Source organism: Eutrigla gurnardus (assembly GCF_963514095.1).
Source record: "Eutrigla gurnardus genome assembly, chromosome: 16".
Lineage (NCBI taxonomy): Eukaryota > Metazoa > Chordata > Actinopteri > Perciformes > Triglidae > Eutrigla > Eutrigla gurnardus.
Window position 1 is genome coordinate 7027411 of NC_139927.1, and position 25883 is coordinate 7053293.

The 25883-nt window shown below is 42.7% G+C and overlaps 2 protein-coding genes across 3 annotated transcripts; both read left to right on the forward strand.

Moving 5' to 3' along the window:
• The first annotated feature begins 2357 nt into the window (after nucleotides 1-2357).
• On the forward strand, nucleotides 2358-20184 carry hbs1l (HBS1-like translational GTPase). Of its 2 annotated transcripts, XM_084031156.1 has the most exons (18): nucleotides 2358-2513; nucleotides 3144-3212; nucleotides 3353-3475; nucleotides 3606-3857; nucleotides 12674-12782; nucleotides 12900-13138; nucleotides 13967-14132; nucleotides 14838-14955; nucleotides 16119-16265; nucleotides 16675-16749; nucleotides 16863-16980; nucleotides 17543-17611; nucleotides 17696-17800; nucleotides 18246-18336; nucleotides 18430-18538; nucleotides 18789-18889; nucleotides 19070-19214; nucleotides 19372-20184. In XM_084031156.1, the coding sequence occupies exons 1-18, from the start codon at nucleotides 2471-2473 to the stop codon at nucleotides 19381-19383; spliced, it is 2091 nt and encodes a 696-aa protein (XP_083887282.1). In that variant the 5' UTR covers nucleotides 2358-2470; the 3' UTR covers nucleotides 19384-20184. The 2 variants fall into 2 exon arrangements, with proteins under 2 accessions (XP_083887282.1, XP_083887281.1); XM_084031155.1 differs by having other exon boundaries at nucleotides 17543-17800.
• Nucleotides 20185-20899: 715 nt separating this feature from the next.
• On the forward strand, nucleotides 20900-25637 carry aldh8a1 (aldehyde dehydrogenase 8 family, member A1). Its single transcript, XM_084031157.1, has 7 exons — nucleotides 20900-21078; nucleotides 21687-21834; nucleotides 22645-22800; nucleotides 22943-23092; nucleotides 23220-23476; nucleotides 24082-24243; nucleotides 24326-25637. Exons 1-7 carry the CDS (start codon nucleotides 20944-20946, stop codon nucleotides 24776-24778), a joined length of 1461 nt encoding a protein of 486 aa, XP_083887283.1. The 5' UTR covers nucleotides 20900-20943; the 3' UTR covers nucleotides 24779-25637.
• Nucleotides 25638-25883: the final 246 nt, after the last annotated feature.

Sequence of the window (25883 nt, forward strand, 5' to 3'; positions counted from 1 at the left end):
ACTCATAAGTGTTATTTTAAGCACTTTCTTTAATGTCTTTAGTTGTTTGAACCACCTGTCAAAGGCTGCTAAAGGTGTGGATTTTGCATTTTCCCCGGGGGTAAGTTCCTGTGAAAGACTCTTCCCATGATGCCCTTGGCAAATTATGTAAAGCATTACCTCATATCCGCTGCCAACTTTTGGGATGGACTTCACCCCTCACCCACTTGCACATTAGCGCTGTCTTCTTCAATTACACCGGGGCTTAATCTGTTTTCAGATTTGCATGCTGTTGTTGACAGATTTGCAATCCTTTGCTTTCACTTGATTCCATGTAGATACTATAGCAATTCTGCTTCGCCAACAACCATTTTCTGCGTTCACCTAGAATTGAATAGAATTCAGTCGCAGAGAAAATACGATGGATGCAAACCACGAAGTTAATTAGTCACCCAATAATATAATTTCTACATAATTTCAACAAAGCACCCGTCCACTGATCCGCTCATTCTTCTAGCAATCTGTCCATCCATCTGTTTAATCCATCTTATCAGCCCAGCATTAAATCTCTCAGATATCCTCATCGCCCGCCACTGATTCATTGATCAGGCTTTTCTGTGAGCGCTGGGGCTGCACAGATTTGACCAGAGAGTGCATTAAAGACATTTCAAAGGAAATAAATGTTCAGATCCTGTGCAGAGGTGTGAAAATCACACCTCAGCCTTGTTGAAGTTCATTGTTGCCACACGTCTCTTAATCTTCATACATCTTAAACATAAACAAGGCAAAAAAGAAACAAAAAATATAATAAAAAGAAACAAGGAAGAAAAAAAAATGTATTTAGTATCACACTGTGCTGAAGAGTTTGTTGTGTCTCAGAACTGAAGCAAGGAGAATGCAGGAATGCAGGAGAAATGTTGCACCACAGTTCTAATCTTACTGTTTCATACATTTCTTTTCACTTATGCAATGTTTTCCATTTCCATTACATATCAGGTGCTCTTTGCTGCCTTTGGTTTTAGTTTGTCCCAGAAACATTTAAGTGCAAATTACCTCTGTGTCACCTGTGTGACCCTGTAAAGTCAGCATCAAGTGTGTCTGTTTACCTGCGCATGTCTTGCGTGCGTGCGTAGTTGTTTATTTTGACGTGTATATGTGCAACCGAGACATCAAAACGCAGGAAGTGGAATTTTTTGAGGGGAAACCTCCACCCACTCAAAGGCACACGCGCACACGCACACGCTTTCAAGCAAAGGTGAAAGTTTGTGCAGAAGAAATAAAAAATAAACTTTGCTATCCCCCACCTGCCGGTATGAACGATTCCCCCTCCTGTCTATTAAATTTGCTCTTCATTAAACTGCCACTTGCAACATGAGACATTCATTGTGAAAAGGTCTTTACAATTACCTAAGCAGACGTCTTTCTTTATTCGGCTCTATTTTTAGATTGGGGAGACACGCCAAACCTCATATTCCATTTCACCGGGTGCAGATATACAATTGCTATACACACCTGAATCACTGGTATCTGACATTTACATCTTCTTCTCTTTCACCGGCACAAGGGCAACAATGTGTATCAGAAACCACACATAGGCTACACTTGCACACACACGCTGTGACAATAAATGCAGATGCGCTAAAACCAAGTCAGAGATAAACGTGCACAAACACAAACATCTCATTTCTTTCCCTTTTGCGGTAGATAGGCTATACGTTTCTTGTGATACAAAGATACTAGGAAAGAATGATGTTACTCACTGGGTGCGTGTGTCATGTACGTTGTGGAGTGTGAGCTCAGATGTGTTGGTCTCTAACCATTCGGTTTTCATCTGTTTATCGATAAGACATCATTATTGATATGAGTTGTAAGTGTCGGCTTCATGAAACAGAAGTGTTTGGCTATATGCTGGTCCCATGCAAACATATTAACTACCTTTATTATCATCATCATCATCATCATGCTCAGGGTTTTGTAAGACAAGACATTCATTCTTCTACTATTCATTCAGCGGGGCTCTAATCTGAAAAAAGATAAAATCTATCAATTATTTCCATCCTAGTCATTCCGATATTGCTGATAATAAACTCTGCAAACACCAACTGACTGGAAGTCAGTTTCTGTCTTGCCAGTTGTGGAGCTTGTTTGAGAGATCTGATCCCAGGCCGGATTGGAGGAACAGCAACAGGAAGTTACGTCAGCCACAAAAAAAAAAAAAAAAAAAAAAATCGTGTTTGTTTTTTATTTTATTTTTTTAAATGGCTATACTGTTTGCCATCCAGAAAATTACACACATAAATCTAAATTGATTATTTATTTATTTATTTTTTCCGCCCACCTCCGAGGCTGCGGAGTCCAATCTGACCTGTCTACTGGTAATTCCTCACAGCAGCACCACTGGCAGCAGCAGCAATGGCAGTCGGGCAGTGAGACACATGTCTGTGAGCCGAAAAACATTTACACTGGAGCCGAGAGAAGACACTTAAGCAAAATGTCCCGGCACAGAAATGTCCGAGGTTACAACTACGACGAAGGTAGATAGCATTAACTAGACGTTGGTAACGGTTAAACAACAAGGCCTCAAACGGCTAAACTCGTTAGCCGCTAAGCTAAAATGTACTGTTATTGACCGTGCCACTAGCGGCTAACGCTAGCTAGTTTAGCTGGCAAGATAACGTCGCTGTCGTGTCACTTGGCCCCTGGCACAAGATATATTTAGCGATACTACTATTATCTAGGTAGAATCTTAAGGTTTCAACGTAACGTTAAGACGTTAAAAGTTGATGGGGGAGTCTCTAATGAACGCTAATAATGTGTGTGTTTACTAAAGTTACGGCAGATTCTTAGATAGCTTGCTAACTGTTCAGTGTTTTGAAAGAAATGTCACACGCTTCTAATACAGTGATGGATGTGGTATGTAGACATCCACTCCCCTTATTAATGTACCAAGCTTCATAATTTCTAAACCCCACAGTGACGTAACTACATAACCTTATCTGCTTGTCAATGTACCGGTTGTTGTGCATTCTGTAAAGATGCTGACAATGCAAAGTGACTCACAGCTCTAACAAAGGGCTTTTTTAAAACCACAGTTGCGTTGAATGTGTATGTTTGTGTAAACAAATAAACCCCAATTGAAGCTGATTTCTTTAAATCATTTCCAGACTTTGACGACGATGACGTTTATGGACAGTCTGTGGATGATGACTACTGCTGTATATCACCAGCAACAGGTTGGTATCAGAGAACGTAATATGAATAATAATAATAATAATAATAATAAAGGATTTAATTAAATGATGCAGCATTAATCAGACATCACATCTTGTGGTTTTAATCGGCCGATAAGTAAAGATGTCTGTGCTTTATGCAGCGAATCAGTTCATCTACTCACGTCAAGAGAGGCAAGCACCAAAGGAAGAGCCTTTAGGAGAGGAAGAATATGAAGAAGATGTCCCCATGTCCCCCACCCACAACCTTGACCCTGTTGACCAAGGTAATGTTATGAATTCCACTCCATGCTTGTGACAAATAAGGGGGATCTTTTAATCTTTGTGTTTTATTTGTATTTTTTTCTGGATCATAAATTACATTCCTTCGTCTAATTTATGTGTTGTACTTCATAGCCAAGCTGTATTCCTGCCTGGACCATATGCGGACTGTGCTGGGGGATGCAGTGCCAGACTCAGTCCTGACCCAGGCAGCCATACGATGCGGATTCGACCCACAGAAGGCACTGGACGCAGTCTTGTCTGAAGACGCTAAGACAGCACCGGTTACCAGGACTACCCTTGAAGAGACCGCTTCGGTAGCAACCGTTAGCCAGGAGAAAGCGCCGCTTCCACAAAGAATCAAAAAAGAGGCCGTCGCTGAGAAAGGTACACCTGGAACAGATCAAATATTGATCATTTTATTGGTTGTGCAGTAACATATATGAGCAAACAAAAGCATAACAAAACGCAGGAACTGAAAAGGTTGAAATATGTTGATAGAACACTGTTGATTAATTTATAATTAATAGTAATTAATAATAATAATTGAAATCTAAATTTAATTGTAAGGAACAATACAGGAAGTTCAGAGCATTAATAGAACAGCACACAACAATTTGCTATGTAAAGATATGGGAGAGTGATGTCTACCTGAGCAGGTAATGAAGTCTCTCTCCCTCAAAGTGTGTTGTTTTCTGAGCTTCTCCTGGCTTTGTTGACATAGCTGTGCCGGCCAAACTTGGGTGTCACCATGTTGAGCTGTCATTACGAATCTCACGTTAGTGTAATTGTTGAAGTAGATATAATTGAAACCATCAAAATAGAATTCTTTTGATACCAGCACCGTAAATCCCTGTGATAAAAGCCTGAAATGCTGGATTGGGTAATAGCGAGAACGCAAGTTTGTGCCCCCATCCAATATCACGTTATCAAATCATTTATCAGCTCATTTGCGCTCCGCAGGAGCAACAATAACACCCTGTTTTTTTAATGTACTGCTATTGTATCGATACATAAGTTCATGTATTGGAATCAGTATCTGAAAGTAATAATGATACTGGAACATTTCTATTTTTAGGGTCCAGTCAAGAGCTGAGAATCAGTATAGACATGCAAATACAAAGAATGCCACCATTATTACTCTGAACAATGCAGGGGTAATGGTTTCTCATTTTGCTTTAATGAAAGCATTCATATAAAACAGAGTGGAGAGTTTAGTCCTGGTTAAGAAATAAGAGGCAGACAGTTGTAGAATGATCTGATGAATAATTATAAGACATAGCACAGGGATAATGCATGATATTTTTGACTGAATGACTGGGTTCTTCAGAAGGTACTTGATCAACAGATAATTGTTTGTAATATTTATAAGTTATTTGTAAATGAAAGACAGGGGGTATTTCACTTTTATGTGTGATGACACAGTTCAGTCATGCAAGTGTTTAACAAAGTGCCTTGTTTCTGTTTTTCCCCTCTTGTTTATGGTATGATTCATCCGACTTCTCTTCTGTGCTCCTCCCATCTCCCTCCTTCGACAACTGCAATTGGCTTTTGTAAGGTAAGGAGCCTGCTTCTCTGCTTCTCAAACAGATATTGCATCCAATTTACATAAACCCCAGACCGATCGGTGCAAACAGACGCAACCACGTGCACCAAACTTGCTTGACCTCTTATCGCAACATAAGGCTGACCCTGTGATTAGCAGCCTTGAAAATCTAAGTTCAAGCCATCCAAGTGGTGGTCCAAGTGTCAACTGTGGTGCCAGTCTGGCACAGCTCATGTCTATGCATGAGCAGAAGAGTAAGGTGACGGGAGTTATTGACATAAGGCAAGGTTTGGGTGTTCCCTCATTAAGTTCTCTCACCACAGGTGCTATCTCCCCTCCGTCCATTATGCCTAACCAGAATAGTCTTTCATTGGGAACATTGGCATCTTTAAACATGACTTCAGCATCTCACACCGCAGCTCCCTCCCTCCTCTCAGTTTCACTCAGTAGTCTGTCGCTAAACAGCCCCAAGATAACGACGGCAAGCTCTCCTCTGGCTGTTCCTCCTGGGTTTGGGAGTCTCAGTTCTGTCCTCTTGAGCAATCAGCACTCGGTGGGAGTCGGGACCGGTGGCAAACCCCCAATGGCTGATCCTAAGGGAAGCCCGTCATTGGCTGATTTAATCCAGGAACATTCAAATCGCAGCCCGACCATCAGCAACTCCATTCATAGTCCGCATAGCAGCATAACTTCTGTATCTTGTCAAGGGAAGGCTACACCAGCACAAACACTCTGGCTTCCCGAGCTCAATCCACAGCACCAAAACAAGAATATGCACATTCAATTACAGCCACAGAGCACTGAACAACCAGCCAACCCACACACTTTTTCTAAACCAACCAACAGTTCTGCTGCATGCCGAGGTGGGACTGTCTCTTTGTCTCAGCTGGCCCTGCAACATCAAACCAACAGTTCTTTTCCTTTGCCTCAACCCGTCAGTGCTGAATCTCCAGCACATGCACTCAAACCACCACCTGGCATGTCTGAGATGCTCTCGTTGTCACGTTTAGCATCTGAACACAAAGGCAAAACCTCAACCACCTCAAATGGGTCACAGTATTCCCTCACCTCACTCCTTTCACCGACAAAACCAGACACGGCTGGCGTGTTAGCAGAAAGTACTATAAGGGATGGGACGAAGCGTAAGCTTGACCACAAACCATACCACCAAAACGCCAGGCAACCGAAGCTGAAGCAGACTATTGATTTGAGTGCACTCATGGCCCAGTCAGATGGAGCGGGCCCTCATCACTTTGACAACGACCTCCCCTCGCCATCCTTTCCAACTTCAGTTGCCGTGGGGCTGGATTCTTCAGTTTTTGCCCCACCATCAATATTTGCGATTACTTTGTCGATTCAGAGCCACAGACAACGGAAGAGGACGAGGACTATATTGAAGGGCAAACTACGAGATCAGAGGACAGGAAGTGGTTACCAGGCCTTCCTGTGTAAAAGACAAGGCAAATCCGAAGAGCATCCTACACCACTCCCGCCAATTGTACCATTCCGCTTTGACGCGCCGTCACCTGACGACATTGTCCGTGCTAATCAGCAAAAAGCTTTCACCAGGTAGACAACAGGAGACAAATGGCAATTAATTCAGCTGCATCCAGGTTGGTGCTAAATTGACTCACTTGATGAGAACCTCAAATCTCCCCGGTGACCTTTCCTTATCAACTGAACTATACTGAAAGAGATGGAGCACTCAAAGTCTTTTTTACCGTGTCCCACAATCATTCGTGTGGAGATACTTTTTTGACCAACAGTGTGATAGACTGTCTAGAAACAGTATTATTACAGCATTTATGTTTTTATTTTTTATAGCGGCAAGCAAACAAGCCTTTCATTGCTACTACATGTGTTAAAGTCGAGCACGATCAACTACTCAGTCTCTCTGGCAGCTTGAAAATAATCGCAGCTAAGTTTCAAGGGTCTGTTTGTTTTTTAAGAACTTTTAGAATATTGTTTTCTCATTTACTCTTACATTTTTTCTACATTTTAACTTTGAGTCTTATTTTTCTAGCTTGAATGGCCAGAGGCCTTTTAATTGACATTTTCTTGTACAAAGTTAAATAGTGTAATCTTAGCCAGGGAAAAATACAAGGTATATCTCTTTCTGCGTGGCCTCTTTTTTTTCTAGTTTTGATCTGCATGAACCCTCAAAAGCGGAAAAAGAGGTAGATTTTGTTGTTGCAGGTGTTCTGCAGCTATTGGAATATGGATCAGTTAACCATTGTTCTGGTTTACTGCTGCCTGCGTTTGAGATCATGGGGTAGACATTTTGGTTTAGAGGACACCTGGAGATTTTCCCATGAGGGAGCAAGAAATGCTTCAAGTGCATGTGCACACACACACACACACACACACACACACACACACACACACACACACACACACACACACACACACACACACACACACACACACACACACACACAGATTCTTGTCTGCAACCTCTTTTCTAACACTTATTTCTGAACACTTATGTTTTATATTGAAGAAATGACTTTACTATGAATGCAAGCATGTGAATAAAGAATGCACTGAATGAGTCAAAATAAATTCCTTCAGACCTGAGGTAAAGGGGGACTTTCTTTGCTCTTATAAGCTTTAATTGTGTGATGTATAAATTAGTTTGATTAACACTGGGCGTGTTATGACACTGCCAGAGGTTAATTTGTAAATTTTGAAATAAAGACTGCCTGTACGTTCTCTGAATGCACCTGTGTCTGGGCGTGTCTCTGGTTGTGTGTTTGGGTGTGTTGAGTCTGTAAAAAGTTCTATTCCCTACCCTGCATTTTTTGTTTGAGTTTATTGGCAATCCTGCATATTAAGTGTGAGTCATTGGTATTGGTTTGAGTGTAAAATATTGCCCTTTTAACAAATGCATGCTTAACACTTGAGATTGGAGGAGGACTGATTAACGGCTAATGACTTAATCTCCCTACTGTTGTCAGACGGATACTCTGTGGTCTGTGTTGTCGTTCTGAGACGCAAGGACATGAAGTTGTCTTCAATGTGAGAGTGCTATTTGAGTGGAGGGGTAGGGTTTTGGCTAGATGTGTGTAAACTTTATACAGGTGCAGAGAGCTGTGTGAAGTGAACCCTCAGGGTGTCAAACAGACTGGTGAGCCTGAGGGAAGTGATGCTTAATAGGGAGCACATAGTAGTAATAATGGCAAGTCAAACATTAGACGTCAAACAGGTTTCTCAGTCTGCGCAAATTCCTGGAAACATTATGACGTTGAGAAATAATTTGCTGTATTAGGGAAGTTTTGGTGTTTTGTGAGTAAATAGACATAATTCTGTCGTGTCTTTAGATGTGAAACTCTACAAATGTTTAAGTATTCTTAAGAAGTGGGTTTGTCCAGCAACTGTTATGTCCGTTTTTCTCTTAAGGCGAGCCGGTGTGTGGGTTTGAGCAGGAAGCTGCACTCTTGGAGAAAATGTCACCCCAAGCGCACACACCGACTCGACACGGCAGCCGATCATCCTCCTTTGTGTCTCACACACCGCCACCACCTACGTAGGAAAATCTGATCATGTCTCTTAACTTTCACAGCTTTGTCACAGGCTTTGGCAGATCAAATCATTCTGCGTTTTTTTACAAGGCTCTGCAGTTCTGCAAGGCGTACAAGTTGCACATACATAGCAATTTTGTGATGTGGTGCCAATACTGGAAAATACCATTTTACTCATAAGTGGTCAAAGGAAAGCGGTTGCATTTGGACTGACATGACAGCAACACTATGGCTTTGTGGTTGTGTGATCTGTTTACAGGAAGAGGGTTTAAGAGAGAAATAGGATCCTTAACTCAAATGGAAAAAGTTGCGTTCTTATAACAAGAAGAATATCGACATCTTCAGAGGTTGAAGGCATGCACAATCCTAAAAGACTGCATAAAGCAGTGATGTGACAGTTTGCAGGTGTCTACGACAGCAGTGGTGTTTATGTGTAAATGTATCAATGGAAGTTCAGAAATATCTTATTGATTTATTCCATTATATGTGTCACAACTGTAGATGTCGTTGGGTCGGCTTGGTGCCGATCTATGATGCAGGAATTGCCTGTTTTTAACCAGCAGAAATGTGCATTAATCAACCTATCCCAACTTGTAGACAAGGACACAGTCACTGACCGCTGTGGCGCCTTTCTTCCCTCCCACCCTCAAAAATAATGTCTTAAGAAGCACTTTTCTTGTTAATAACGCAAGACCAGCGATTATCCGAACAAGAGCATATCAGCTGACCATAAGGTGTCAGCTCTTATTATAGTGAGTAGCACTTTCTATGACGTCAATGTCTATAAAGCATTGTGAAATGCATTATAATGTGCTTATAACACTGTATAATTATAGTTATAAGCCCTCCTAGATATTCACAATGCTATATAACAATCATAACACATTATAACACTCGCTCACTCACTTTTACGCTGCTGTGTGTGTTCTTATATAGATCAGTTATTTTGATAAACAATATAAATCCAATGAATTATTATGAGTAGTTAATGTGCTGTAGACATAATGCTGAGTGAAATCCTACCAGTTGGTTTTTGAATTTTGTCTGTAAATAATAGGTGCGAGTTCTCAGGTGGTTGGAATGATTCAAAGACGCTCTGAGTATGTAGGTTAAGAGGGCGAAATGGTTATCCAAGAAGGTGTTTTTCTATGAAGTGTTGAGTGGTGGTGGTGTGTGTGAGTGATCTCGAAAGCGTTCACATGAGTGCTACTGCCAGTGGTCTTATTTCCTTCACAGCCATTTTCATTCATAGCAAATGTGAATGAAGTTGGACTCTAGTTTCGGTCATTGGTAGATTCATTTATTTTGAGCAGGTATAAGTTAGTCAGGTAGGTTTTAATTCCAAACATTTACCGTTCCAGGTGATACTTCATCTTCACTGTTGTAAATAACCTTTTGTAGGGGCGTCGCATGAATTGAATCTTCATACATACAGCATTTTTTTTCCTACCCATGAAGAGTCTTTGGAACAGCCTGGGCCAGACAGAGCTAAACAATTGGCTAACTTTTACACAGACATATTGGCCCAGTTTCAAAAACAATAGTCAAGTCAATACTCAAATACCCCCCCACCACACACACACACACACACTTTCCCCCAGAGTAGGCCTATGAAGGTTTGAGTTGAATCAAATGTGATGTCTTTAGCAGCCTCCAGTGGTAGGGGGTGGTATGGTATCTACATTTTCTTGTGAATATGAAATATTTTTGGGAAAGTGTGCATTTGAAGGTATAGCATCTACGTGGATCTCCCTCTACCTCTCTCTCTGATCTCTTTTGATCAACCGCCGTCTTCGGCGACCCTCTCGGTCACCCCATTACCTGCTCATTTAACCCTTGTCTTTTGACTTTTGCTATTTTTCCTTTGCCTGAATACTTGTGTGTTTGGACGGGTGTGGGGGGGGGGGGGTTGATATTTGCATATCCTGGGCGGACTCCTGCTCTTATCCTGTGCTCAGTTGGGCCCTCAGGCCAAGGTGTACAGATGATTCACTCACACTTAGTCACTGCAAGGGACCCCTATGCCAGAGAAATCCTGGATGGGAGGCCACCAACTGTTTACCTGCCAGTCCAAACAGTGTAAAGAGATCCTGCTCTAAGCCTTTAGAACCTGATTGCGCTGTATTGCTGCCCCCAGGCCAGCCCCCAAAAAATGATCTGCCAAGTCAGTTGTTTGCATAGGTATTACAGTGTTTTGAGCAACATGTCCGGTAGTTAAAAAGGGGGCTGTTTATTACCTAATACCTCTGGGGAGTTGCATAGGGTGTGCCCGTCCGTTTCACCCCAGGTTAAAATAAAAGTGAGGTAGACCTACCTACCTTAAGGTCTTTAATGACATTAGGTGAGGAGAAGTTTAAAAATCTGATCCTATTGGCCCTATTAGACTGATGTAATGAGATCATTTGCTACACAGCTGATGTTCCATATAGGCGAAGTGAAAGCTGGCTGGTATCCTGTTTGACACAGATGGCAGAAAGCTCCATGTCACTCTCATAAGGACATGGAAAGCCCCCAGATGCAGGAAGAACCAAAAGACACATTGCAGCTTAACAGATAACTCTGTGATGATGCAGATTTCAGTGATGACAGTTACAGGTGCCTTTTCTGTGTTCCATTCATAAAAAAGTACAGTTTGTTTTCAGAACTTTGTGTGTAGAAACACATCTATGCATCATCTTTTTTTTAATGATAACCTGGCAGCTTTCATACACATTAATCTACAAATACAAATTATATCTTTGGAGTTTTTCTTTAGTTGTCCCCCTTTCCCAATTTTTGAATGGATAAGGATGAGTGTGCAGGAATAAACGGCATGCAGATGCCATTAAATTATAAAGGGGAAAAAAAGCCTCTTCATGGTGCACTGAGCTGCCTCTTGTGAATCAGTGTTTCAAAATGAGAGGGACTTTTTCTCTAATGCAGAGCCAGTCATTCAGAGAACGCTTGGTGAGAGAAAGTCCATTAATAATTCAGTTGAATCACACCTCCTTTCCTCTCATTTTCCCTCAGGGTATTTTTATGGTGAATAAACTGCATTAAGCATTCACGAGCACACAAGAGATAACTATGCTTTATAAAGCGCATGCTTGGATCCAATCTGTTACACATTTTTTGTAAATCTTGAGGCTTAAAAGACAAACATTAAAAGGGAACACATTGTCTTTTTTTCTTGCTTTTCTTTCTTGACAAAGTGTGTGGGAGTTTTGGGTATGACTACGTTGTGGATATTCCTTATCGCAAATAAGTTAAAATGTTTAAGCCCGTTTTATGCACGATAATGCACATTCAACCCCAGCTCCTGCACTCTGCTGAAGTGACACCTTTTTCGAAAGATTAATTCTGCGAAATGCTTTGTCACGCTTGTTCTATTTACGTGGAGACGGCAGGCAACGGCCACTTCTGAAATTAACCCTCTCTCAACCAGGATGTCACTGCTACACACATGCACACAGATGCACACGGGGTGCAGTAGGCTGGGCTGTGCAGCCCCGTCTAAATGAATCAGTAGCGGGTCGATATGACTGGGACCGGTGGCCCTTTGGGACAGGGATGACAAAGCAGTGACTTCGGCACGTCGCAGAGCTGCAGAATATGAATTACTTGTCATATAGATCGAGCACAACCCATTGCATCAAATGTTCATACTTAGGAATATATATATATATATCATTATGTGTCATTAATTGTCATCTCCTGGATGTCTCAACACCACAGTGGCATGCATTGCTGTACAAGCTATCTTGCTGTTTTAAAACGTCACCTTGTACTTTTATGTTTTGCAAATGCAGGAGTTTAAATGTTTTGGGGAAAACCCCATTAGACTTAAATTGTTCTGATGTTATGGGAGATATCACCATTTATCTGTTAATCTAGTGCCAGTGATAGAAAAGCAGAAACCATAAGTGCCAATCTCATGTTTATCTCAACGTTATCTGTGAAATCTTGTGGGAGAAACCATGTAGTCTTATCCTGGCTTTATGGTAATGAGTGTTCAGCAATACAAATAAACCATTTATCATGCAGTGAAGTGCCAAATATACAATGTTGCTCGTGTCATAGGCATGTCTATATGTTGTCCATCGTTACTGCCTTTGTTTGTGAGGAGGTGTACCGTTTTGTTCCTCTGTTACCTGTAGCGAAAAGCAGAGATGTGTCTCACAACAAGCTGGACTCAGAAGTGGTTCCCAAAGTGGCCCGCATGACGGTGTCTGGCAAGAAGCAGACCATGGGCTTTGATGTTCCCAGGTAACACACGTCCGTGCACAAACACACACCGCTCTCTTAAAATGGGAACAAACGATCTGGTTTAGGCATCTAGAGTTGTTTCGTGGTTCATTGAACTCGTCCACATTCTCTCTTCAGCACGGGGGAGAACGGCGTGGTCACCGCTTCGGTGCGTCGTGGTGGCAGCCCTGTAAACGCCGCCACAGAGGCCGGGTCCAAGCGTCCCGACACGCCATCTAAAGGGTCGAATGGAGACGAGCCCTCCACGGTTCCCACCCCGGGCCGCTCCTCTGGAAAGGCCCGGCAGTCGATCAATATCAAAGCTGAACTGGAGAAGAGGCAGGGGGGCAAACCTCTGTTAAATTTAGTGGTTATAGGTAGGAAGAAATCACCATATCTTAAAACAGTTACCAGAATATTAGTTATACAAACAAGATTTTAAAAAAATGATGCTCTCTTCCATCCTATAATATTTCGTACTTACTATCCTGCCACATTGATTCACAGTTAAATACACAGAGGAATACTGCTTTACTTATCAACATTCGGTAGTGTAATCTTTTTGACTTTTTTATGCATTAAAAAGTGGGGGGATTTTACATATTTAGCAACATTATTTATTGAGTTACCTATTTTCACAAAGTCTCAAAATATAGCTGAGTTTTTGCAGGAACATTTCTTGCTTTATACAGATTCTTAACACTTTTAACCTTCAGTCTGCCCGTTTTGTTTAATTTTAATAGTAAATGAGTCGAACTGCAGACTAGTGCAGTTGCTCAATCATGTTTTTTCATTCTCAGTTACACCAGAAAAGGTGACATGGTAGTTTCAGAAGTGCAGATTATAGTTTCCCACAGCCTGTGAAACCTTTCATTCTACCACGGTCCTTTCCCCCCCTCACCCCCCCCCCCCCCCCCCCCACCCTCCATCCATGTTCCCATTTCTGTCTGCCTCCCCTTCACTTGCGCAACACAGCTTCTTCCCTTCTCCCATCTGTGGCTTCCCTTTGCAACATCTTATCTTCTCTCGTCCCATACCTGCCTTATCACTCTTGTTCCATTCTTCCTCTGTCCTCACCATTTCCCCTCCGTCCCTCGCTGGTGTTTTCTCTCACTCCCCACCCTCCTTGAGTTCATTTTCTCTTTCTGTTTCTTTGCCTCCGCGTCCTTAACTCCTCTGCTTTATTACGTCCGTCTCCTCCGCAGGTCATGTGGATGCAGGTAAAAGCACACTGATGGGCCACCTGCTTTATCTGCTGGGCAACGTCAACAAGCGCACCATGCACAAGTATGAGCAGGAGTCGAAGAAGGCGGGAAAGGCCTCGTTCGCCTACGCTTGGGTCCTGGATGAAACTGGCGAGGAGAGGGACAGGTAAAAAAATATGCACGGACGGGGACATTCTCCGTTGTCCCCCCTCCACTTAGAGGGCAGAGGTCGGGATCTGGTTACAGTTGGACAGAGCCACTTGATCCTTACCGAACTGCAGTCTCTTCCTGCTGTGTGCTTTGGTTGATAACAAGCAAATCCTGGGGGGGAACATGTTGTCCACCTACTGGTGTGCTTGTGATTGTAACATAAGACTGTCCTGAATATGATCTAGAAGAAGATAGCTTGTTCATGAGAAGGATTCAATCTTTCCTGCAGTAGTCGGGATGTGTTTTACTGGTGAAAAGCATTTCCACTATCCTCTATCGTGTGCCTCCTGTCTCTGTTGATGTGACCGGAGTGAAACGGAAGAGAAATAGGCCAGAAACAGAAAGTGACTTGGGTGGGATTCCGTATTTACTTATTACTAACGTCTCAAGCGAGTGTGTAATATTCAAACCTTCTGACTGGGAGCCTCGCCCTCGAGAAGACGTCGCTGTTAAACTGAAATTGGCTGAGGCTTTAAATCTGCCCGACCTTATAAGGCAGCCCAGCTCCTCAGCACACCATCCACATCCATCCAATGCATTTCAACTCCCCTAATTTACCTTCTACACATTACAGATGCATATTTAAAACTGGGTAATAACATATCTATATATATATATATATATATATTTATATCCTCTCATTTCTTTGTGTTTGCTCCAGAGGCGTGACGATGGACGTGGGCATGACCAAGTTTGAGACTACCTCGAAGGTGGTGACACTAATGGATGCACCGGGACACAAAGACTTCATCCCCAACATGATCACAGGAGCTGCACAGGTAAACCAGGTGTTCAAGCAGCAATGCATGAAACCATCACAGTGAATGGTGTTGGAGTATATACCTCCTGAAGTTAGTGTTATAGGTTTATACAGTAAGCGACTAGCTGGCTCTGTTCACATCGGATTTACGTCAAAAATGTAAATTGTCTTTATTATTTAGCATTTTGCATTTTTGATCCCCAAGTGTTACAAAAGCACAGTAAATATAATATAGTATAGGAGAGGACGATATAGATAGAATCCCCTGTCACAGTCCATGTACATTTTATAACGCATGTCATTGATAATATAAAATAATAATACTTTTTATAAAAAGAGATGGTTGTCCCTCCCACATGTTTAGAATGAGCACACAAACTATTAGGATTCTTCCAATACAAAATCAATTTAATCATTCTAGATGATCATAATTGAGCCTCACGCTGGATTAAAGCGTCACCTCGGCTCGCTTCAAACGTCTTTCTTTTTTCCTCCATCAGTCTGCCCTCAGCTTGCCACACCCGTCGGCGTGGATTGAAATTACTTTTGTGGTTTTGGGTGTCGGTGTCACAAGGTGTTTTTACAGACATGGGTGTGGTTTTCTGTCTGTTTTGAGCGACAAATGTAATTTCTCTTTTTGCCATATGACTGTCCTCCCATCCTTCTGTGACTAAGGGGTTTCTGCTGCAAGCAAAGGAAGCGACCTGTCAGTCACAAATGATATATGCATATAATATGCCCCAGCTTGTAATTATCTCCAGTCATTTAAAAAGAAAAAAAAACAATATTACTGCAAATCTGTTTGGTTATATGCTTGTATTTTGCTTATTTTAAAAAGTTAAATTAGTCATCAACCATGAAGAGCAACTAATAGTCTCCATCTAGATTGTTGAGTACATTAAATAGATAAAATGCATATTTTGTCCAAATTTAAATGCATAATTGTGCCAATAGACTTCAAAATTTTTTAAGGAAAATTGTGTGTATTTTAAATCTTGTGTCATAGTGGATTTAAGCTTAAACTAAAGATCTTCTTTCTAAGTTATTTGTGTTCCTGTATTAGCCTCTGCACATTAAAGTGACACTCCACCGTTCTACATATACTATGCATGTTAAAACAGAGAGTTCTCACATCTGCCTCGCCGTGTGGTTCTGATCTTTCCACCCCGGCCCTCTCTCCAGGCCGACGTGGCGGTGCTTGTGGTGGACGCGAGCCGCGGAGAGTTCGAGGCGGGCTTCGAGGCGGGTGGTCAGACCAGAGAGCACGCCCTGTTGGTGCGTTCGCTTGGCGTCACCCAGATGGCCGTAGCTGTCAACAAGATGGACCAGGTCAGACTCCACACACATCGCCCACACGATTGATTTGGCTGCTAACACACAGTAAAACAATCCGTTCCTATTAAACAAATCTAGATATTTACGGTGGAAATCTGAAAGCAACGTGCCTCACAAACACGTTTTGATAGCAGCAGAATAAATATATTCTGTGATAAGGTGCTTTATAGTTCACAGTTTGGTCTGCAATAAGTGTAAAAGTTCAAAACTGAACACCTCTAAATGTTTCCGTCAGGAGAGAAGAAGGCTTTAGGGAATGGTGTGCGTGTGTTTTTACTTTTGTGTTTAGTTTCCTATAATCATGGCATGTTGCTGACACCTTTCCATTGCAGAGCCACGCTGAAGGGGAAACTTTCTCACTGTGTCCCTTCTTCTTTTTCCTCCATGTGTATACACAAATCAGGTGAACTGGCAACAAGAGCGTTTCCAAGACATCACTTCCAAACTTGGCCATTTTCTCAAGCAGGCAGGATTCAAGGTGCGCTCGCACTAAGTTACTCGACATCTTAAGGATATTAAAGAATCGGTATATTAACTCATTTGGCTACGGATAAACCTTTCATGTGATCCGATGTTTGTACGTTTTTCCAGGAGTCTGATGTGTTCTACATCCCCAGCAGCGGTCTGTCAGGAGAGAACCTCACCACCAGGAGTTCAGTGTCAGAGCTTACCGCTTGGTACTCTGGTCCCAGCCTGCTGGAGCAGATTGGTAATGCATGCTGGCATGGTGCAAGATGCCCAAAGCGTTTGCAGCATTTTGACACTCAGATCTCTCTGGGGAGAAGTAAAAAAAATAGACTAGCACAGGCAGCATTTTGTACTGTTTTAATCACTCTGCAAATGAAATAATTGCGGGTTTTAGATTTCCGTTCAAGTTGATTTCACTGCATTAAATGCACATCTGTGGCAATCTAGACTAAAACCAAAATAATAATCAACTAATGGAATTAAATCATACCAGTAAAACACTTGAAAGTCTTCATTCAGTTACTGTGGATTGCGGTGGTGACACGTTTGCACTGTGGGTATCTGCATTCCTGTCGCTACTGGAAACCATTGAAACAAACCTTTGCATACAGCTATCACAAAGCAGTGTGACGTGTCATCATGTACTGTAAGTGCTGTTTGTTTGGTCTAATGGCCAGTAAGCCAGCAGAAGCATTACCAGAACAGAATGATTAACGCTGGTCACCAAGTTTTTTTTTCTTCTAGACTTTCTCCCCCTCATTTTTCTCTTCCTCTTTTGTTTTCTGTTGTTTTCTCTCTCTTAGACGCCTTCAAAGCCCCTCAGAGATCTGTAGACAAACCGTTCAGACTGTGCGTCGCCGATGTGTTCAAAGGTAGTCACTTACACTTACAGCGCATATGTCAAGGCCTTTTTTATTATTGTAAATTAAAGCTGATGTTGCATTTTCTCTCCCCAGACCAGGGTTCAGGCTTCTGCGTCACAGGGAAGATCGAGGCTGGTTACATTCAGACTGGAGAGAGGATACTGGCTATGCCTCCCAACGAAACCTGCACTGTCAAAGGTACACACTGCAGGCCAGGCTGGCATGGTGGCTGACTTTGACACTTCGTTTTTTTTTTTTTAGTTTTGTGCAGTTCAAACAGAGCGTTTTCTTCACAGATGGTGATGTAAAACAAGCTCACAAAAATCATCTGAAACCTGTTAAAATGATTCATCAGAATCATCAGCAAATTGCAAAAGAAGCAAGCGAAAACACACATGCAATAAATAACAATTCATTAAACATTTTAAACAAACTAAGAAGACAGGATTCTACATTATACTAAGACATGCTGATATTAATAACTAGTACTTCTTTGACTAAATAACACGTCGGCTTCAAACACACCTGCACATGAGTACGCCTTTTTGTGCATCTCTGAATGTGGGGGACGATTGAGTGAGAGGTGGTAAGTGCTGCCATCTTGTGGCAGCTGGGGAACTTACACTGTCCGTTTGTACTGCAGGTATCACTCTACATGACGAGGCTCTGGACTGGGCTGCAGCAGGAGACCACGTCAGCTTGACTGTCACCGGCATGGACATCATCAAAATCAAGTAAACAAAATGTTGCTACTGCTTCTTATTATATAAGCAGTTATGCTGCATACTTTTTCGGCTACATTTTAAGTGACGACTGCTTCTTTCCAGTGTGGGCTGTGTGTTCTGTGATCCCAAGGAGCCTATTAAAGTCTGCACTCGATTCAGAGCCCGCATCCTTCTCTTCAATATCGAGGTCCCCATCACCAAAGGCTTCCCAGTAAGATATTATCTTATTATATAATATCTCAGGAACACCTTGAGAGCATTTCTTTAAATGATAAAACGTCCACAGGGATTCAAGGATGAAATCAGGAGATTCAAAGTCACTGTTTCTTGTGAAAGCCATATTTGAGGGAAACCTTGACTGATGCTCAGAGGCGTATAACTATTGCTAATTCTGGTTAATGTTATGGTTTATAACCCTGTTTCACTCAGTGCACATGTTTGGTCGTTGGTCTTGCGTGTAGGTGTTGCTGCATTACCAGACAGTTAGCGAGCCGGCCACCATCAGGAAGCTGGTCAGCGTTCTACACAAGAGCAGCGGTGAGGTCCTCAAGAAGAAACCAAAGTGAGTCTGCATCGTGTTACAATTTATATGAATAAATACGCTATAAAGTAAGGATTTTACTGTGTGCAGTGGGAATAAAGTCGCATTCAACGACTACAATTTCCTCAGGAAGTGCTTCGAATGACGTTCTACTTTATTGAGTGTGGTAGATAAAACTCTGTCCCCCTCTTTCCTGTTAAGGTGTTTGAGTAAAGGTATGAATGCCATCGTGGAGATCCAGACCCACAGGCCGGTGTCTTTAGAGCTGTACAAGGACTACAAGGAGCTGGGCCGCTTCATGCTCCGATACGTCGGCTCCACCATTGCTGCAGGGGTTGTCACGGAGGTAAAGTGCAACTGCCTTTAGAACAATGACAAAGCAACAAAGGTTTTCCACTACTATTGTGCAATACTATGTGTATCTTGTGTTTTTCTCAGTATTAAGCCCTTTAAGAAGTATTCTAGTGTCCCTCTGATGCAGCGTTTCCTTTTCCTCACCGCAGATCAAAGAATGAAGAGCGTCTCCGTCAACGGAGCCAGCCAGTTCTCCCTCTGGAGACCGACCGCAGTGCAATTCCTCAGGAGAAGTCCCTGATGGACTCTGAGCATCGCCTCCATCTGTGCACCTGTCCATCCACCACAGCGGCTGCTTCGCCAGACTGCTCCGATCAACACTAACTGCACCATGTGGCAAGATGCTGAGCAGCTACCGCCGTCAAACAGGCACATTAAGCAACTACCCTCCCCCCATCGCTTCACATTTCCTCATCTGACCATTAATCTGTTCAAATCAATCATATAATCTGACTCGTGAAGAGGATCTCAGCCACCCAAGATGGCCACAGTGGTTTATGTTACTATACGTTCCTTGAAGGAGCCATAGACGATCATTCACCTGGAAAAAGACGGAAAAAGAATCCACATTATTTTTATTTTTTTAGACAGAAATGAAAGAATGAGATTTTTTTTTTTTCTGTGCTGGAGTTGACGACATTAACTATTAATTCTATTAATTATGTGTGCATTGCAAACTACATAGCCAAGGGGACACAGCCGACTGTAACCAAAGTAGTTTGTGAACAAAAAAAGGGAAGTTTTCACATCTGGGTAAACAGACATAATTCTCATTCATGTTAACAAAAGATACTTGAAATGCTTCTACAGTAAAGCACCAGCATGCTTTTTGAAGTTTTCATCTGTGTTTTTTTTTTTTTTTTTTTTAAATCAAAGACTCATCTAAGAGGAGTGTGTGTTCCAGTGTGTTGGTGACGGTGGTGTGAAGGAAGACGATGCAAAAATGAACGTGAGATCAATTATCTGTGGTTTGAGTTTTGATTTCTGCCGTTTCAAGCGCCCTATTTATACCCAACTAAAAAAATAATAATCCTGGTGAAAAAGACTTTCTATCTGTCAAACTACGTACGTAAAAGTGAGTAGAAAGCGAAAACGTAGAGATGATAATTTCCCATCGGGTTCGACAGTGACACAGATGAGGTTCTTTCCCCTGGAGTGGAAAGTACCACAAAACAAACGGTGTGTATTGATCGGAAGAACAACAACAAAAAATGCCACTTAAAGTAAATTTGTTTCCTGTTGTGGACTCCTGTTGTTCCAGTTTTACAAACCTTCTTGTAAAACTCGATAAGGTGCACAAAGGTGGTGGAAGAAAGCCTGGAAACATCAAAGGAGGTCATAATTTGATTATGAAGTGTTTGATAAGGCTGTAAAAGTCTGATTATATATACAACAACAACAACAACAACTTCCCTCCAGAGACAAAAAGAGGACAAAGTGTATTCTGTCCGTCTGCAAAAAGAGGGAAGACTCAAAAATGGGGCAACAAGAATTCCAATCAGATCTTCTTATCAAGTTTTTATGAGTTCAATCCATTCAATGATTTGACAAACATGTAACCTTGTTATGTCTGGGAGAATAATTAGCCGGCCTCGGGTTGTGAGGCCCCTGTAAAAGTGGGAGGATCAGTCCAAAGCCAAGTTCACTCCTCCTCCTCCTCCTCCTCCTCCTCTTCAGTTAGATTCCTGTTTGCGTTAGCTCGATCTTCTCAGCGTGCAGCCATGGCGAGCAGCTCCGACCTGCTTCTGGAGAACTACATCGGGGGCGAGTTCGTCCCGTGTGGGAGTCACATCGACTCCTACGATCCGTCCACCGGAGAGGTCTACTGCAGAGTCCCGGACAGCGGCGAGGAGGAGGTGGGTGCACTTATCCTCACACACGTACATTGATTTTATTATCATACTGCACTCTGCTTATTGCAATGCAATGCACGTCAGCATATATGGCAGTGCATTCAGCCTTTGGCACATATTTTAGATTATTTTCTGGAATAGTAGAACTCTTCATGTAGCTGTCCTTAAATCAGTGATTTAGAGTTAATCATTTACATAGTTTGTATAGCAAATTAACACTTTTACAAAGGTAGTTGAGCTGCAATGCATTTAATTACAAGCCCTCGTCCTGCCTGTCAGCCGGATTCTCTCTTTCTTTTGCATTGAATGTCTTGCAGAGACTGTTGCATGTGAAACTCAGAAGGGAACACCTTTGCTCTTTACAAAGTCAACAGTGAATTAATGATTAATCACATGACGGCATGTCAATAAACCTTAATATTGTGTGCTTAGCAGTGACATTTGAAGCCCGAACACTCCTTTTTCTTGTCGTTTTTCAGTAAGTTTTCAGCCGTTATCATAAAGTAGGTCTACATGCATACCCCAGTATACAACTTGTACTCGTGACCTCTCCTGACCCCCGTATTGGGAACCACTGAACTAACAGTGCTAACGTGCTTTACCGGCTGCAGGTGGAGGCGGCGGTGGCGGCGGCTAAAGGAGCCTTTCCTGGCTGGTCTGCCCGCAGCCCCGAGCAGCGAGCGCAGGTCCTCAACAAGCTGGCCGACCTCATGGAAGCCCGACTGGAGGAGTTCGTCCAGGCCGAGTCCAGAGACCAAGGTGCCTGGAAGTGTGTGGCCTCGGTCAGACTATCAGTCGGTAGCACTGGGTCCAAACAAACACGGCTGCATGCTCAAATCCTTACACTTAATATCACGTTATGCAGTTTTGTTCAAGTGCAGGAGAGACGGGTGACTGATAACGTGTATGTTTTCATAATCAATTAATCTGCCAGCTGACCAACTAATGATTTGTTCTAAAACATCATGACAAACATCAAATTGCCCAAAGTGATGTATTAAAATGTCACGTTAAATCTGACCAACTCAGTCCTGAACCTGAAGATATTCAGTTTCCATTAATGTAAGATGAGGATAGTTGGAACTTTTTTTCTTCTAGAATATTTAGAAAAAAAGTGACTCATTAATTAATTAATTAATTAACATGTTATTTCAGTTATTTGATCTGCATTTTAAGCAATATTTATAGTAAATGATCATTTATTTATCATTCACTCTTTCTATTTTTTATGATACTGCAGATACTTGCTTATGAATGCTCCTGTGTTTAAAATACTACTAATCCTAATAACGCAGTAGAGCAGGAAGGAGTTTTTTTTTGGCTTGTACCAGTAGAGGGAATCAAAAAAATAGTGCCAGAGGGAAATGGGGTCATGATTTGTGTAAAATCAAAAGAGCATGAGAGTACTGAAGACATTTTATTGCATTTGTGTGTAAGGTTATGGGATTTATTGTGCACTAAAATGACGATTGGCCTGAGGTTGGCACTAGAGGAAAGCTCAAGCAATGGATGAATGTTTTTCTCAAGTGTTATCTCTGCTGTTCCTCCATCTTTCGCCTGACCTTACAGGTAAAACGCTAACCTTCGCTCGGACCGTGGACATTCCCCGGTCGGTGTACAACTTGCGCTTCTTTGCGTCGTCGGTGCTCCACCACACCAACGACTGCAGCGTGATGGACCACATGGGCTGCCTGAACTACACGATCCGTTCCCCCGTGGGAGTAGGTGAGGAGAGCTCAGAGTGTGTGTTTTAAAACCTCTCCTGTTGGTGATGTGTTTTTAAATATGTGTGTGTGTGTGTGTGTGTGTGTGTGTGTGTGTGTGTGTGTGTGTGTGTGTGTGTGTGTGTGTGTGTGTGTGTGTGTAGCTGGTCTGATCAGCCCCTGGAATCTCCCCCTGTACCTGCTGACCTGGAAGATTGCACCTGCGATCGCTGCAGGCAACACGGTGGTGGCGAAACCCAGCGAGATGACCTCCGTGACCGCCTGGATGATGTGCAAGTTGATGCAGCAAGCTGGTAGGACTACAGCACCCATAATGCAATAGCGAGCCATTCTCTTAGGAATGTGATTCTTGACAAAACTACACTTTTACTGGGTTTAAAATGAGTAATAAGGAATGTATGAACGTGCCTGTTTCTGCAGGAGTCCCTCCAGGAGTGGTCAACGTTGTGTTTGGCACCGGCCCGAGGGCAGGCGACGCCCTCGTCGGCCATCCCGACGTCCCACTGGTCTCCTTCACTGGGTCCACGGCAACCGCCCAGCGCATCACAGAGCGGAGCGCCCCCTACTGTAAGAAGCTCTCACTGGAGCTGGGAGGTAAAAACCCTGCTATTATTTTTGCGGACGCCGACTTGGACCAATGCATCGAGACAACGCTTCGCTCCAGCTTCTCCAATCAGGTAAGTTTATGTTTATATTTGACATGCTCTTGTGAGCGTTATTATCAAGGCTGGTAATTCAGAACTGCAGAGCCCCCAAAAGCTCAAAGCCCATTGTGGGTCAACTGTTTTATGCAAATTTAATTTGGATTTTTTTTTGTGATGTTTGCTCAATTTAAGCATCACAAGTCATGGTCTGTTAAGATTTATTTTTGTTAAAATTCAAATCAACTGAAATGTTTAAGATATAGTTTGACATTTTGAGAAAACCTTCTCATAAAGTTCTCAGTAATCATATTTCTCTATAAGGGTCTACAGGTGGGTCCTCATCTTGAAGCCCTACTTTAACACAATATGCGTCAAGAACTTTATATTAATACTTCATATTTCCAGATTAATGTCTACACACAGCACATTTGGGACCATGTTTCTGTTTTCTAATCTTTAAAGCCTTTTAAAGTGATGCATGATTAAACAATACATTTTATTCTTATTTATTGCTGAATTGATGTCACCGAATGACCATTTGTCCACAAGGGGGCGATCACAGTCCATATTTTGTCCCGAGGCAGATGAATGTTAACCCGTCTGAATCCTCTATCTTCCCCCTTCCTTCCTTCTCTCAGGGAGAAATCTGCCTCTGCACCAGCAGGATTTACGTAGAGAGGAGTATTTACTCCCAGTTCCTGGAAAGGTTCGTGGCTGCAGCCAAGCAGTGGAAGACGGGCGTGCCCTCTGACCCCGGCAACAACAACGGAGCGCTCATCAGCAAAGAGCACCTTGAGAAGGTAATGGGATAACTAGTGTTTCCATTGTTTTCAATACTCATAGAGTTTAAGTTGAAGTCCCCCCCTTTGACTGGATCCTCAGGTTCGAAGCTTCGTAGCACTCGCCAAATCCGAAGGCGGCGTCGTCCACTGTGGCGAAGGGGTCGACCGGCTTGACCTCCCCAAGCGCAACGCCAACGGCTATTTCATGCCGGCCACCGTCATTTCGGGCGTATCCGAGAGCTCCCGCGTCATGCAGGAGGAGATCTTCGGCCCCGTCACCTGCGTCAGCCCCTTCGACACGGAGGATGAGGCCGTTTCCAAGGGCAACGGCGTGCGTTACGGCCTGGGGGCCACCGTGTGGTCCCGAGACGTGGGGAAGGTTCACCGGGTGGCCAAGCGGCTACAGGCGGGCATGGTGTGGACCAACTGCTGGTTGGTGAGAGATCTGAACCTGCCCTTCGGAGGGATGAAGAACTCCGGCGTGGGGCGGGAGGGGGGGAAGGACTCCTACCACTTCTTCACCGAGGTGAAGACCATCACGATCAAACACTGAGGGAGGAAAGAAGGATGATGATGCAGAAGTCTTGCGGAAAAAGTTTCGTCGACATCAACTTTTTGTTGTCGGCAACTCTTTGGAATTCAAACGACGAATGTCTCCTCCTCCTGGATTGCTGGAGCCTGTAATAAAGTCCCATTTATAGAATACCAAAGTGGAAGAGAATAAACAAGCAGAGATCCAATAGAAATGTTGAGTGAAGAGGAAATACTTCACACTGCAAAAACACTTTTCATTAGTTGTTCAGCTGAATATGTTTGACTCACCGTCTTCCACTGAAGCATTGAATGGAGCGTGTTAGGGCTTCAGATTTTGAAGAAAAATAAAAACAAAACAAAAAAACAGATAAGGCAGAAATGTATTCATGGCCCATTTCAAGAAAAGAGATGGTATGTGCCTCAGGCTAACCGAAACCAAAGAGGAAATCATTTTCAAATCAATTTTAAGACCGAACTGCTAATTCTGTTATCCCAAATTAAAACACCTTTATATAAATTCCACGTCCATTGAGTTTTTATGGCTACTTTCAAACGACGTCTATGACACAATCTCCTCCAATGATTGATCACATGTCAGATCCTGGGTCTGTCAGAAGTGAACAGCTATGTTGACGGGTTAGCGTTCACCTTTTATCAGCACACTTTGTACTCTTTACGGCCGTCATGGTTAACCTTAATGGCTGTCTCGGTCAAAGTCTCTGTTTTGGAATGTTTTACGTATGTACTCAAAAGTAACTGTTTTACGTGGAGTTGTTTTCATGTCTGACCTGCTGACGTAGGGAAAGTGAATGAATGGCAAACCATCCCGTGTGGTGGCTGGACAACATGTCTGGAGAGAGGGAAAGGTGAGTGAACTACATGACCTAGCATGCAAACAATACCTAATTATCTAAAATAAAAATAAAAAAACTCTACATATTTCAGCTGATGGAAATGTCATGCATTTTGCTGGTATTCAGTCATAGGACAAAGTATCAGACAAATTCAATTCTTGGCCTGATGGTGGTGCTAGATCACCAAAGCTATAACAGTTCATCCTGATGACATGAATATTTCTACCAAATTGAATGGCAATCACTGGACCAAAGTCACATTTTGACTGC